The 16,227-nt window shown below is 35.8% G+C and overlaps 2 protein-coding genes across 3 annotated transcripts in view; one reads left to right on the top strand and one right to left on the bottom strand.

The window, feature by feature from the left end:
- The window catches only part of LOC129754469 (adenosine deaminase AGSA-like), a 40,156-nt gene extending 33,019 nt beyond the window's left edge, over positions 1–7,137 (bottom strand). Inside the window, exon 1 of one of the 2 annotated variants that reach the window (XM_055750566.1) lies at positions 7,056–7,137. The gene's annotated coding sequence lies outside the window, so the exon portion shown is untranslated. Of the gene's footprint in view, positions 1–7,051 lie in introns of both variants that reach the window. The other variant, XM_055750568.1, reaches the window with a different exon arrangement.
- On the top strand, positions 1,328–14,559 carry LOC129754470 (adenosine deaminase AGSA-like). The gene is made up of 2 exons (XM_055750569.1): positions 1,328–2,705; positions 14,099–14,559. The coding sequence occupies exons 1-2, from the start codon at positions 1,665–1,667 to the stop codon at positions 14,525–14,527; spliced, it is 1,470 nt and encodes a 489-aa protein (XP_055606544.1). The 5' UTR covers positions 1,328–1,664; the 3' UTR covers positions 14,528–14,559.
- Positions 14,560–16,227: the final 1,668 nt, after the last annotated feature.

The following is a 16,227-nucleotide window of genomic DNA, read 5'->3' on the forward strand; positions in this document are numbered from 1 at the left end:
ATTTTTTTCCTACTATTTGGGCCCTTTCACTCAATACTCATATTGTAAAGATATTCATACCACTTTCGGTTATTTCAAGTTTTCAAAGATGTATTTTTTTAATTTAAACTCAAAACCAACACGCATAACTCACCAAAAATGTGTAAAAATGGGAGTTCCAATTCAAATATGTGCTATCTAATCTGAGCGTGTCCTGTTTTGACATTTTGATCGAGAACTGTCACTAAGTTTTATGGCGGTTTAATAATCAGGCACTGAGTGCTATTATAGAACATGCAAAAGAAAGCTTGGAGCAAACTTCTAAGTTTGTGTTTTATTATAGTTTAAAAAAAGCATTCACAACTCTTTCAAAATAACTAAAACAGTATGTTTAATAAAAGTTTTATTAGCGTTTTCAAAACCATCTGAAAACATATGGTCACAAAAAAAATATAAGCATTCTGCACGACCATAATAAAACCGTCATAAAACGAGCTGCACAGAAAAATGCCATAATTAAACCATAATAAAACTTCCTAATACTAGTTGGCATAATCTTCGTTACTTGGGTACCCATATTTGAAGGATTATATATAACAGTGCCTAACTCCAGGGGCAAATAAGTCATATAAATTTTAAAAAAATCACTTGATTTCCAAAAAAAGATAAAAGTCAAATTCTTTTGAGAACTGTTAAGAAGTTTTTCATCCGTGTCAGGTTTTTGTTCCCCTACAAACTAATGGGACTTAAGACACGGTTATGTACATATACCGATTGACTCCATCATTAGAATTTTTTTTGATCAAATAAATCACTATTTCAAGCAGTTGCTGAATCATATAAAAAGTATGTTTCATTCTAATTGTTAGAAAAACACAGTGTGTCATTCCACTTTCAAACATCGAAATAGGTATTGTGAATTGTATTTTTTGGCTTATCCGTCTATAAAGGTTACATACTCCTGTTCTGGGAGGACAGATTACAAGATATGTATTTACAACGTGACTCAGTCAACCAAAAACGCCTGATAGGCCGACTATCCAAATTACTGAGAGAAAACGACTTAGCACTGCTAGAGCAGCAACATATTAATGCTCTTGCGTCTCCCGTTAGCAGCGGTCGTTGCGCGCAGAGCAACTCAAACGAGAGAAAGATCGCGTTTGGTGCTTTTCTTAGACAAGCGAAATCATTCAAGTTCAGTGCCATCCACGCGACACTTCTTCCATTCATTCGTCCGGTTTGATTATCATGGCTCAGCACAATCTCAATTGTTGCAAGTGCGCAAACTCTCCCGCACAGTTGTTATCATATCGGAAATTTGATAGGCGTTTTAGTGCTAGTATAAGAATGTCGCCTTCAAATAATCGAGCACTCACTTCACTAGCAACGGCTTTACGCGTGCTGAATCTGCAGCAATTTACTCGACAGGTGAATGATAACTGTTTATATTTGAACGCTCGTCGAAGAGAGCAAGAGTCAGTTGGAAAAAAAATCACGGGCTCAGTAACATCTTGAATCTAGAGCTGAGCCAAGGTGTGTTCTAGGGTTAGCGTGTTGATTTACCATTCGAAACGTAGGGAAGCAGCAAGTAAAATTGTGTGTCCAGCAATCAGTTTTATTGTCCGGAGATTACTTGAAGTGATTTTTGATTACGAAGGAAAGTGAGAGTGAACGGAGAAGTCAAAATGTCGCGTTTGTCTTACGAAGCATTCTTGGCGCAGCGCAAAGAGATAATCCAACAGGAGGAAAGCCGTGCCCTTGGCGCAGACATCGTTCTGACCGAAGATGAGACAAAGGTCAACGAATTTGTAATGAAGCTGAAGAAGGCCGAGTTGGAGGAAGGCTTCAATGCACCGGTCGAGTTTGCACCATCGCGTCATTTCTTCCAAGTGCTGGACAAAATAAGTCAATCACCGCTTTACCAGTTGCTTCGAAAGATGCCCAAAGGCGGTATTCTTCACACGCACGATACAGCCATGGGCAACACAGATGCTATCATTCAAGCTACTCACCGGGAACACCTTTGGCAAAGTGGAGATTTCGGTGGCTCGAATCCGATTCACTACCGCTTTTCGAAAACAAAACCGGCCCCAATCGATGGTGCCGGCGAGTGGCACCTCGTGTCTGACATCCGCAAGGAACTTGGCTCTGAAAAGTATGATCTAAACGTCAAAAACTTGCTCTCATTATTCCACCAAGATCCACACCACGCCTACCATTGCGTTAATCACGTTTGGAGTAAGTTTGCTCAGATTTTCATCACTCTAGAACCCCTCGTTACCTACAAACCTGTTTGGGATGAATATTACCTTCACGCGCTGGAGCAAACTTATGCCGATAATGTGTGCTACGTTGAATTCCGGGGCCTTTTGCCACCAGTCTATGATTTGGAGGGAAAAATTTACACCTCCGAAGAAATTGTACAAAACTACATAGACCTCACCGAGCAGTTCCAGCAAGCTCATCCGGATTTTGTTGGTGTCAAATTTATCTACGCACCACTCCGTATCGTGGACGATAACACCTACGCTCAGTATTTTGATACTGCCGAGAAACTACACAAGCGATTCCCTACATTTATGGCTGGGTTCGATTTGGTGGGACAGGAAGATCTGGGACGGCCATTCACCGATGTCAATGATCGGCTGCTCAACATGAGCCCCACCATCCAATTCTTTTTCCATGCCGGAGAAACAAACTGGTGCGGACTATCCGACGATAATTTGGTGAGTATCAATTGATTCTTTCTGATTTTGATTCTTGTGAATCGGACGTTTTTAATTTGACATGCTCGATAATCGGAAGATTTCGGGAGTTGATTTGAAAGTCCGGTTTACTCTATAATCGGACGTTTTGATGAAACACTTGAAAAAAAAATTTTTTTCTTAATATTACGCTTATTGGACATTTTTCTGTTCATTGATCAATGGATTTTCGTGTTTGGCGTTATCAAATGTTTGTAGTTCTTAAAACTACATTTGACCTTAACTATGTTTCTGTCAAGGTACCTTCAGTAATCGGACGTTGTCGGTAGTCAAATGAGTCTGATTAACCTTCGAGTATTGTAAAAGTATTTTACATCTCGTCTCGTCCCATCACGGTTTAAAATCTTATCATTTGAAGCAGTTCCAAACTCGAAATGGTTATTTGAAGAGAACTTTCTTTGTAGTTTATACCTAATTAAGTTCAAACTGTTCAAGACTGTTGCAAAAAAAGGATTCAATATGGTTATTTATGAAAAATTTGCAAAAAGTGGATTTTTTCGAAAAGTATTACAGTGGAACCAGGCTTACCCGAGGTAGTCGGGGGAAGGACCACCTCAGATGAGTGAAACCTTGGATTATACGAAAGAAATTGACAAATCCTGTCTTCTGGCTGTGAACTGCATAAATATAATCCAGGGGCGAAGCTAGCAAAATGCAAGGATTTTGTTATGCTATTTAATCTACGTTTTCCTCCACTTAAGACTTTAACGGCAATAAAAAAGAATAGCAATATATCGTTACTAAACACAACTTTATATGGACTTTGTAAGAAAATGATGGCTCAGATAACACGAAAGCTCGGATAACCGAAGCACGGATTAGAGGGGTTCTATTGATCTTCTAAACACTGTTTTGAAAAGAGGTTTATCAGTAGGAAATGCTCAAGAAAAGTCCACAAACACAATTGTAAAATTAAACAATGATGAAAAAACATATTCTTTGTTTATTTTTGAAGTGTTAATTCAAATATTTCAATATCTTTAAAACAGCCATAATCATTTATACCATAAATTTGGAAAAAAACAATCGTCTGATGTCAGGTATTGTGGATAGTGAATTAATTTTTATTTTAACTTTTGTAAAGTGGTATTCCTCTGAAAAGCTCTAGAAGTCCAATTTAATACCAACCCATTGATCCATAGTGTTGTTTTAGAACAACATGAATAAAAATCCAAATATGTCGTCAACGCGTGGATATTTTTGAGTCATGTACTTACAAAAATAATTTAGAGATAAAAAAATTAGCCCATGGTATTTTATTAGCGATATTTTAATGTATGAGTGAGATATTAGTCAAAGTACGCGAAAAAGTTGCAAAAATCAAATCTATTTATTTTTTGTTTGAAAAAAGTAGTTTTTGGAAAAACGCTGTTATTTATTTAGATTTTCGGATTCTTACCAATATTTTAACCTCAATCAATCATAAACACCTTCCTGCATCTTATAAACAAGGTTTGGAAGAAATTTGCAAAATCGTATTGAAATGAACTATGAGTTTCAAAAGTTATTTTTCAGATTTGTTGAGTTAAAAACTGTTATACCTAATACTCAAAATAACGACTTTAAACCTGTACAGTTATGTTAATCGAATTAAAGTGTGATTATTTCAATTGATCAATAACTGTTATTCTCATTTAAAAAGACATGCATTGAAGGATGCTGAATATTTGGTCCTGATGAATCAGGGGCGGGATTATGGAACTCGAAACAGTCGAGTTTCGTTTGATTCGACCGACTTTGGCATTACCGATCTTGACCGAGCTCGATTGAATGGAATGTTTCGAGATGATCTACTACCTGGTTTACTCGAAATTTAGTACGTTAAAATTTAGAACTCGAACGAGATACGTAATACCGATTCTAATTCGATTCGAGTTGAAACTCGAAACGAGTGTCTCGAACCGACTTGGATTCATAATTTCACCCCAGGTTCCTTATGAATGGAAATAATGATGTTTTTATCATAGTTTTTAAGATTTACACTAGCTTACAGCATTTTTTAACTTAGTAAACTGAATATCATTAAAAATGTGAAATCGGCCGCTGAATCCGAAAATGAAATTTAAAAAAATCTCAGTAGAACAGTTTATGAGTTATGCTCCAGACATGAAATTTTGGAAAAATAAAACAGCACTTGTATTTAGATTGAAGTATTTCGGACTGCATAACAGTAATTTCAAATCTCTTTTGCATATTGAAGGTGAACAAATTTTCTATCGATCATCTGAACATTATTTTAGTGCATCATCAACAATATTGTTGATATAATTGACTTTAAAAAAAAAAAATAAAACAAATGCATTTTTTTTTTAGAGAATATTTGGTTTCTGTGAAAGTTTAGACTCGATGGTAACATTTAAAAATCTGATTTTTTTGGCCTTAAATGTGAATTCAAAACAAAGATTTCTAGTGGTTATTTTAAAAAATCGGTTGAAAATTGAAAAAGTTACGGTTGTTTTACCATAACAGTAATTTTTGCATTTTTTCAATAATTTAACGAGGACTAAATTGAGACAAATATTTCACTCGAAGACTGTAACACGATTGGACTTGAAACAAAAAAGTTTTTGCGGTTCAAAGGCCGCAAATTTTGTTCAAAACGCAATGAGTACTTTTTACGCGTTGTGATTTATTCGAGAATTTTCGGCGGATTGTATCTTTAAAACGCAATAACCTTTTTGTTTCAAATCCAATCGTTTTACAGTCTTCGAGTGAAATGTTTGTCTCGAATAAGGTTTTAAAAAAATAACCGTAAATTACAATCGGCTTGTGAAGAAAAAAGTTATCAATAAAAAACCAGTATTTTTTGTTGCTCCCGAGCATAATACCTTAAAATTCTATTCACGTTTGAGACCCTAGCAACCTCTTCCCAGAACTGGTCAGAACTTTCTGAAATTTGGCATGTGACCTTCTGGTAAGCTAATTAATAATTTTGACTTGGAACGAGTGAGATTTACCATGTTCGATTCTTCCAATACTATGATTAGTATACTGCGGTTCGTTAAATTATTAAAAAAAATGCAAAAATTACTGTTATTGGAAAACATCGTAACTTCTTCAACTTCCACCCGTTTTTAAAAAATAACCACTAGATATCATTGTTTCGAATTTAAATTCAAGGCAATTAGAAAATCAGATTTTTTTAATGTTACCATTGAGTTTAAAACTTTCGCAGAAACAACATTTTTTCTTGAAAAAATGCTATTTTTGTAATTATTTTCTGTCATAAAGTCTGTCATATCAACAATACTGTTGATGATGCGCATGCGATCGATATCAAATTTGTTCACCTTTAATATGAAAAAAAAAGAGATTTGAAAATTCTGTTCTGCAGTTCGAGATATTTCAATCTAAGTACAAGTACTTTTTTCCAATTTTTCCGAAATTTCATGTCTGGAGCATAACTTAAAAACTGTTCTATTTACTAAGATTTTTTTGGATTTCTTTTTCGGATTCAGCGCCCGATTTCACATTGGAAATAAAAGTTGGCCAATAAAGTTCACGATTTTTTTTTAATTTTGTAAACTAGTGTTATTTAACCCTAATTTAAAAATATCTCGGGTACCATTGATTTGTCGTGACTGATTAGCAAATTAAAAGAAAAAAACGCATCTAACTACAAATCCTAATAGTAGGAACATTTTTGTTGTGAATTTCAAATTTTGGGAAATCGCTAAAATTTAAGACTAAGAACATGGGAAATATCAAATCTAAAAAAAAAACAATTTTAAATGTGAAAAAAATTCAAATTTTTTATCAGTATTGAAATTTGGATTTCAAATTAAAATGGAAATATTTGTAGTTCGATTCAAAACCAAGAATAATTATCTGTATAGTTATGAAAAAAAGAAAAAATTAGAATCTGAGGACCATCCAGCGGAAAATTTGGACGTCATAGGCAAAATCAGGTAACATCGCCCAAATACCGATCTTATCTTTATGTTTTTCTTAACACATTAAGGATCGCAAAAAAAAATTCAAGCCCAAGAACACCAAAGTTTGGCATTCTCTTTCTCAAAAACCACTGCACTGTACCAAATTCTACAAATTTAGTTTCTTTGGGTTATCGAAAGTTTTGTTTACAATTTTGTAGAATGTTGTTTCTATATAAAACATATCATATTTGAGTTATGCTTCTCAGTTCAAGCATCAAGTGAAAAACGGGATATCTCGTATTTGGTCCGCAATGTGGTATTAACTTGAATACACTGAATATACTGATTATTCTAATCTTTCCTTGGTCGAAATTTGAAAACCTTATTTTGTCGCTTGGAGTTGAAATTAGATTCTTTAAATTTATAACATACGTACTGATGCTCGTTAACTTGTAATTTGTTGTTAGTAAAGATGTTCGCCTAATTCATTCACTGAAAGCACTTCCTCAACAAGCAAGAATCAACTAACTAAGAATCTGAGGTTATTGGATTTATATAAACTCGAGTGACAACGTACTTACCCCTGTCATCTGCTGCATCCGTTCTTAGTTCATACATGTTTAGGTGTATTTGATGTAGCTTCAATGCAACATTTGTTCAGAACTGACTTCTAACTATAAGAATGTACCGTTAAGTGGGGCAACATGCAACACTTTTCAACTTCAATTGTTTCTAAAAAAAATTACGTTCACTGATAATCATACCCGTTATGCATAAAAAGTTTTAAGGTTAGTGAGACATCAAACTTACGAAGTCAAAAAATCATGGGTTTCTTCAGTTTTTTTTTTAATTTAAAAAAACATACGATTTGCACTATATTTAGAAAAAGGGGTAACTTGCAACGAACTTCGATTTTAATGACAAATCTAATAAAAATGTATATAATTGTATAGTGTTTGATCAATTTAGTATCTCATAAAAGCCATTACGCATAAAAACATAAATTGTGATAATTTCTGGTTATGCTGAAACTTTTTTTTTACATTTTTTTTTGGACATAAAGATATTGCATACATTTAGGGGTAAACAAATACTTCAAAAATTTCTACTTGCTGAAATCGGGAAAATGAATGTTTGGATGAATGAAATTTGTATGTTGACAAATGCATCATAGAAAACAATCATATTTGAGCACATAGAAACGAGATTTACAAGCTGTGTCTTTGATTTGCATTTTGTTGCATCGTACCCCAGACACTGAATTATAAAAATATTTATATAAAAAATTGAGTGATTTTTTGGATGTGGAAACCAGTAAAAAGTTTGTAGGTGATATTATCAAGCAAATCCGTTATACTGGGTAAAGTTTTTTACGGAATCGAAAAATGTAAAAAATTGTTCATTTTTTGCTCGATTTTTCAAAAATTGAAAAATGCAATATAAAAAGCAAAAACTTTTAAAAACCTCTATAAGTTGCGAGAAACTATGTCATCATCATTTTGTATACAAAGATAACTTCATTACAACACATTAATTTAAAAATTGAATCAGTGTTGCGGTATATAAATGTTGCATCTTACCCCCAAGATGCATGATGTCCCGTTTGACGGTAGTTATTTTTGTTGTTTCAGATGTACTGGCTATTTCTCAATAAACTTTGACGATCCCTACCTACAGAATGCTCGTGTATTCAACTTTTGATGCCATACACGTGTTGTCATGCCAAGTTTTCCATAAATTTTAAAGTTATAAAAATGTGAAAAAACGTTATAATATAGTGGATTGGGACAGTTTTTGGACCATTTTCGTCGTAATTCTTTCGAAACCCACGATTTGCTTTATTTGGTGTTTTTGTGAACCTTTACGAAACGTATTGAAAAAAACGCACGTGCTGCACGCACTTTTTTTTCGACCAATTTGTGGGCAAATGATTTAACGCATTTCTGATGTTCAACGATATTCATATTCCACGAGTTTATCAGTAATAAGGAATGTAGACTGTGTCCTTATTACTGGAAAACTCGTGGAATCTGAATATCGTTGAACATCAGAAATGCGTTAAATTTTGCTTTTACTAAATGGTAGACGTACATAAATGCGTTGTTTTCCGTTTTCCAGATATTTAATTGATTTTGGATAACCGGCCTATCTACTCGTTACAGATGACCGAGTAACCTAAACTACACAAGCCTCCTGTTGTGTACAAGTTCAATCTTTTTCCAGCAAGGGAACATCCATAAATGACGTAGCTTTTTCATTGAGTTTTTATACGCCCCCCTCCCCCTCGTAGACTTTCGTCACAAAGTCATAGACCCCCCCTAGATAATAACGTAGCTTTAATAACACCCCCCCCCCCCCAATTTTTAAAAATCGTTTTAAAATTTTAATTTTTACTTTTATTATCAGAATTTTGCAAGAATAATACAAAAAATAACAAAAAAAAGGAAAGAAGTTATAAATGGAAGTTTAAAAAAGCATATCAATCAGTCAAAAAAAAATCAAGCTACCTTTCAACAAACAGGATAGCTAGTAAGTATTCAATCAGTTGCGTCGGTCCAAATTATCTCCATTAGGGATTCCAATGAAATTGTTGGGCAGCTTTCCTCCATCGTCTGTTCGACTGGAATAATTGCATCTGCGATGTCAGCTGCCTCCACTCACTCTCTATCGTCCTCCGGAGTGATGACCAGCACTTCGTGTCCTCTTTTGCCTACAATTCGCATTGGACCAATCTTTCTATCCGAGGCTGGGGCCTTGTAGATTTTGCTATGCTCCTATTGGAGCACATTTGAAGCAAAATATAAATTGCATTTCTTGCATGTACGCTCCTTGATACGCTTGAAAACAGTCGGGCAGTAGGAGTCAAAAGCTACATGTTCAGACTGGATTGAATTAGGCATAATTTTGCTCAATTTGGATTTTTTTTCTCGATATTTAATTAAAGCTACGTAGCTTTACTTGAACCCCTACTCCCCCTTTCGTCACGCATCGTCACACAAAGTCAAACTCCCCCCCTCCCCCTCAAATGCTACGTCATTTATGGATGTTCCCCAAAGACAGAAAGAATTTTCCAAGCCTTAGTGATCATTTTTTCTTTCGAAGAAATGTTTATGATGAATTTTCAGCAGAAGCTGACAACCAGAATCTTCTGGCATCAACTGAAAATTAATTATTCCCTTTTTTAAATTGTTTTCTATTATCCTAAGAGGTTCCTAGACATTGTTATGTACGGTTCCCGATTAACCCCACGATTAGTGTGCCAAATAATATTCTGTTAATACAGGAACGAGAAAAAATCTTAACCCGAGAACACCAAAATTTGGCGTTCTTTATCTCTGAAACGACTGGAACAAACTCTAAAAAACAAATTCGTCTTTGAGTTATCAAAAGTGCTATACACAATTATGCAGAATAAAGTTTCTTTTCTTTATAAAATGTACCACATTTGAGTTATGCTGTGTCCGCAATGTGTTAGAATATGTCACCATTCGAAGCAAGTTGAAAATATGATCATTCTTTTTCGCCAAAATCGTGTTGAAAGTATCCCCTCAACATATTTGAAACTACAGGAACGACATATCAATATTGAAAATGCCCAAACTACGATTAGCTTGCGATTAGCATGCTTGATCATAAGAATCAACAATCAATATTTTTCCTCTCAGTAGGTACAGATTTAAAGCTTACAAAAGCATCCCGCTTATCCGAACCACCATTTTCATTCAAAATCCATGAAAAGTTATGTTGTATCACCACAATAATTTGTTATGCTGTTTAATCGTCGTTTTAGATGAGTTTTAAGTCTAAACTTGCCGAATTATGAGAATGAGCTTAATGTTAAATTCCTGGAAAAAAATTATGAAGGGTGTTCGGAACAAAAATTGGTCAAACTAAGTTGCGTGTAAATCGGTTATTTGTTTAAAAAAAGTATTTTTTCACTTTTTTCGAGTGGAATGCCAGTTTGTTTTAAACTACTTCTCGCTGCTAACAGTTTTTGGATCTTTTTAAGGTTCTGCTTAAGTATCGCAAATATTTTTCGATTGGCCGAAGTTCTGGTGTGTTAAGAGGGTTCTTATCCTTGGATACAACCTGAATGTTGTTAGCGACATACCACTACACGGCCTTTGGCAGGATGCCAGATCTGGCCAAAACAGCACAGACAAGTCATTTTTCTTCAGAAAAGGCCGCAAACACTTTTTTACGTAAATTTCATGGTTGACAGTCCCGGTTTCAACGAAAATTACGCTTTTCAAGCCACAGGTACCACAGGATAGCTGGCCAAACGAGATATTTCTTGGCTAACTTTGACAGTTTAATATGCTTAAAATGTTTGCCACCTTTCCCGCTTCCGGTTGCTGTATTTGTTGAGGAAGCTGTCTTAAGAATGCCTTTGTGAGGTATGCTAAATTGAGTGATGTTTAATACTGGATAAGCTTACATATCTAATGCAAATGTGAAGCCTGCATCCCTGATTGCGACAGGTTTATTGCACTGGGCACATACGCATACTAACGCAATTATCTGACAGCATTCCAAGAGCCAAGGATATTTCCTCCCGCACACGACTTCAGCTTTCGGGTTTAACCGTCATTCATCCAGTCCGTCCCCAGACGCCGAACGAACGGTCAAACTCTCATCCTCAGAGATACGCCAGATACAGATGAAGCGCGATTCGTGGGCGAAGTTGGCTGCTTCACTCAGTGTCCGGTGTCCACGACTTGAGTAAAGGGAATCCCGGAATTTAAGTAAGATTGTCGAGCCGGAGATTTCCTGTGCGAAGCAGATCTGGTATTGTACAGCCTTGGCGTAGGTTTCATCGTCCATTACCACGCAATCAAACTTTGTCAACAATGTCGTATACAGCTTCCGAAATCTTGTTTTGCCGTAAGGTTTTGCTTTTCATGCGATTAGCAGTCACTACCTTCATATAAGTCGATAGTTTTCAAATTTATTGGTGACATCTCGAACGGAGACATTTGGAGTTTCGCTTGAAAGTGCTAGCAACTCTTATGTTCGTCACTGCGGCTCCCGGATTTCGATTTTCCCCCAGATCCTGGCTTCCTAGTTGTCGGAATACGTTTCCCGAACACTTTTATTACCGTAAACTGGGGGAACTTTGATCTGCGGGGTTATATATATTTGATTTTGATAGAAAACGTTGAAAAATTCAATTGAGTCCAATTACTGTTATCGATGTTTTAAGCATTCTGTGCTAAATGGCATCAAAACAATAAATTTGAAGATGATAAGATACGAAAAAACTAGAGTGATCAAAGTTTCCCCGAAACTCGAAATCTGGTTTTGTAACAAACATTTAATCATAACCTCATATGTCGTTTGAATTTACTGCAATCAATGATCATGTTTAATACTCCTCACCTCAGTAAGGGTTTTAAAGCTTTTAGGTATTACGAAAAAGCAATCCCTTCCAACAGGGCAGGTAAATGGTTACCATCAAGTAGCCAAAGTCATGCGATATTGATATACTAGGAAGTATCACTGTCATGCAACACATGTATCATATCACCGTCACATACGGTAGGATATCGCGATATTTTGAAATGAGTGACATCTGAGCCAACGTGATGGTTATTTTATTATGCTCTCTGTCATCATAACATCCTCTAATGAACAAAATGCTAACTTCAGAAACTAAGTGTAAATTTTTGCTCTGAATGGAAAGACGTCTAGCAAATTTTCTCGTTAACACATGGTTGGCTTCACTTGCTGCAAATTTTTCGGAGGGGAACTATCAAAAGGATGCAACTTTAACCAAAATATACTAAATAAGAGTTTTGGACGTGTTATTAAAATAATAACGTAAACATTTTTAATAATATATATATGTAATATAAAATTTTGAGGGGAGGTCAGAAATAATGGGAATTTGGGACTTTTTTACTGCAATTGCTTGCCGACGAACTATGATGGGACCTGGAGCTGGTCGATGACCATGAACGTAGACCAGCTGCCTTCCGAGTTTTTGGTGGTGGTCGTCCCAAGGTATGCCTGAACCGTGGACACACCCTACCATACGGTTGGTGGGTAGTTTGATGAGACTGGCGTTGATCTGGCTCAGAACTTGGCGTGGTTTTATGGTCTTGGGAAGTGCCTGAACCGGAAACGCCCGGTATAATTAGACCATGGTTGAAAGAAAGCGAAAAGCACTTTTTGATAACTGGCCCCAGTTGAAGCGACGTTCCGAAGGCCATTTGGGAGAACGGATCGGGCTGGGGATAAAGCCTTTGTTTTTCGCTAGACTCCATCTATCCAAGATCTAGGACTTGACAAACTTTTTCATTCAGCACGGCAGTTTTCTGACCCTTTAGATTTTAACCATAGCTGAAAACAACTAAAATGATAATCACAACACAAGTTTTACATTTGCATTTTATTGATTCAAACCTTCAAACATATTTTTTTTGCAATTGATACACGGAGTTTTAAGGCACGCTCCCGTAACTGTGTTCAGTGCTAGTTTCAAGCAATTGAGGTCCAGGCACTCTCGGAGAAAGCATTTTAATTTTGAAAAACCGAGCGAAAATGCCACACAAATCACGAAATTAACAAACGCGCAAAACAAATAAAATGTATCGCGGACGAATGTCATGCAACAAAAATTTCTGTCAGCAACAGTATGACAGAAAAAACGAATGCTATGACCGTTTCGTTGGTGACAGGAGTGTGATAGAGATGACATTGACATAGGCTACCATGTTAAAGTCAGACGATAGTGAGCGATATTTATCAGCACTGCCTTCCAATATATTCAAAGATGAATGAAAAAAGTGATCAAAGTTCCCCCAGTTTACGGTACTTTGGTGACGGTTGATTTCGCCACATTCAACGATGTTGCTATTTCTGCGTGCGTGTATTTATTTTGGTTTTCACGTCGCATGTACAAGATTTTGATTCGTAGCTTCCCTTGCTTGGGCGCCATTTTACACTGTTTTTTTACATGAAATTTTTGAAAAAATACGGCGAATTTAAGTTGACCACTTTTTTATCCGAACACTGTATATTGAGTTATGCGCCTAGATGATATGCAGTCCATAGCAAAAGGATGGTTTTTTTTTAATTTGGTGTAATCCGTAGTGATCTTTCCCGTGACTACCTCGGATAAACGGGGTTCTATGGTATTTGTAATTTAACAACAGTTTCTCGTCGCAATAACGCTTCAGATTATAGGAACCCCACTGCAGATTTAATGAATTTTGAGCGATTCAACCTCACACGAGTTTTTAACAATCGATTTATAGATGCATTTGCTACCACTATTGTAAGCGCCAATGTCCAAACGTTATCATTAAACGGTCACTGATAAAATGAATCTTTGTCAAGGTGACCGAATTTTTGAAAGCTTTGGTTTTAAATGACATAATAAATTCACTCTAATTGCATTATCCATGAACTTTTTAATAAGTTATATTTTTGCTTTCTCATTGCTTTTTGATTAATAACAAATCTCTATTTTCGTAGATTGACGCCATTCTGCTGGGAACGAAACGCATCGGCCACGGATTTGCTGCCGTCAAGCATCCGCGAGTGTTGGAGGAAATCAAGAAGCGGAACATTTGTATCGAGCTGAATCCGATTTCGAATCAGGTGCTCAAACTGGTCGACGACATGCGGAACCACGTGGGAGCGATCCTATTCTCGGACAATTATCCGGTGGTGGTATCCTCAGATGATCCGGCCTTCTGGTGTGCGTCCCCGCTGAGTCACGACTTTTACGTAGCCTTTCTGGGATTGGCCTCAGCTCGGCAGGATTTGCGGTTACTGAAAAAGCTGGCCCTAAACAGCATAGAGTACAGTGCAATGTCTCCGGCCGAGAAGGACGAGGCCAAACAGAAGTGGACCGTCGCTTGGAACAAATTTATCGCCGAAACTTTGAAATCAATTTCATGAGAGAGAGAAAAATCTGAATAAAAATTGGAAATAAGCTTGGTAACACGATTTTATTTTTCGGAAACTCAATCATATTGTTCTTGGACAATCACCGTCTGATTAGATATGGACCATTTTAATTCAAACGCTGAGTATTGCCAACCATATTGGCCATCACTAAGCGGGGTGTTATCGTACCGAACGTTTATCATAAATTTTGCGGAATGCTGCTGTTTGTTGCTGATAAGGTTGCTATCAGAGCGAATTTTAATAAGTATGACAAACAGGAGATCTCCAAGTAGTCAATACCGTTTGTCAAGATTAACTGACCTTTGTTAAAATTGTACGGTGCAGTTGCAGTCTGTTTTTGCCCACGTATCTCAAATAATCATTATGACTGAATATAACGTTTGATAGCATCAGAATAGCCGTCATACAAAAATAAGAGTCAATTTTGGCAATCGATGAAATTCATGAATACCACAAATATGATATTCAAATCAATTCTTAAATTTAAATGAATAAATCCTTAAATTGTGTAAAAAAATCTACTGAAGGTCAGAAGGTTTAAAATGTTACAGTTATGATTCAGAATATATTCAATCTCTGAAAGTCAAAAATTTGATAGGAATGTGATGTCACGGATCATACCAAAGCAACCAATAGTGACACGATGCATTCTGAACATAACATTGCAAATCAAATTTTGAATTTACATTGGTCAGAGAACCATGAAATCAGTGACACTTTTTTAAAGATTTTTGACTCCATAAATGACTGCCATACGAGAAAGATGCACAACTGGAGATCTATAACGGTAGGGGAGAATGGGGATACTTGATCTCCTTTTCTTTTTTTCATGATATCTTTTTGTGAACATTTTGCAACTCTCCGTCTTTTGTATCTTCTGACAGCGTGTAATTTCAAGTTTAAATGCTCCAAAAGTTAGAACGATACATGAACTCGTAGATAAACTTGAAGCGTTTTCGTAAGACTAAAAAAATGTGATATTTTTTAAGTTACAGTAGACTTGATCCTTTACTAAAGGAGACTTGACCCTTAATTCAGGATGCCCTGACCCTAGGCAAAAATCCAATATAATTCGAAGATAAAATGTCCGTTAACCATTTCACAGTTTGTAAGTATCAGACAAAGAGAATTCCAAAAGTTTGACTACTACCCTTAAGCCATTGCATACTTCAAGGAGCAACTTTCTGGTTTTTAGATAAATACAGTATTTGAAGTCCTTTTTAACAGATAGTGACCGGATAAACATTACTTTTTGGACAAATCTAAGTAATTTCATAATAACCAGTGATCACGATCCATTCAGAAGAAAATAAAGGTATCATTTCGGACTCCAGGGATCAATTAGACCTATAACATACATTGTATAAAACTTTTTCTTAACTAATGGGATATTAATGTTGCATTGAAAATATGGCATAAATAAGTGCAAATTAAATTGCTTTTATTATTCTATTTCATTTATTGTTGTATATTCTATGCAAAAATATGTTTCGGACAATCACCAATTTTTTAAATAAATATTTTTATTATTCAGTTACATGTCTGAGCACCAAAATCCAAATCATAGATTCACCATTCAAATCTAGTTTCCATATGCTGGAATTTGATTGTTTTGCATCACGCGTTTATTAATTTCAAAATTTTAGCCTACCCCCATTCTGATACCTGATGCAGCACCCTGTTGTTTTTTT

Source organism: Uranotaenia lowii, chromosome 3 (assembly GCF_029784155.1).
Source record: "Uranotaenia lowii strain MFRU-FL chromosome 3, ASM2978415v1, whole genome shotgun sequence".
In the NCBI taxonomy this organism is placed as follows: Eukaryota; Metazoa; Arthropoda; class Insecta; order Diptera; family Culicidae; genus Uranotaenia; species Uranotaenia lowii.

Excerpts from the sequence above, each read along its gene's own strand:
- LOC129754470 (XM_055750569.1), top strand. The coding sequence starts at position 1,665 with ATGTCGCGTTTGTCTTACGAAGCATTCTTGGCGCAGCGCAAAGAGATA. Across the intron at positions 2,706-14,098 it reads GACTATCCGACGATAATTTG|ATTGACGCCATTCTGCTGGG; the intron begins GTGAGTATCAAT and ends CTATTTTCGTAG.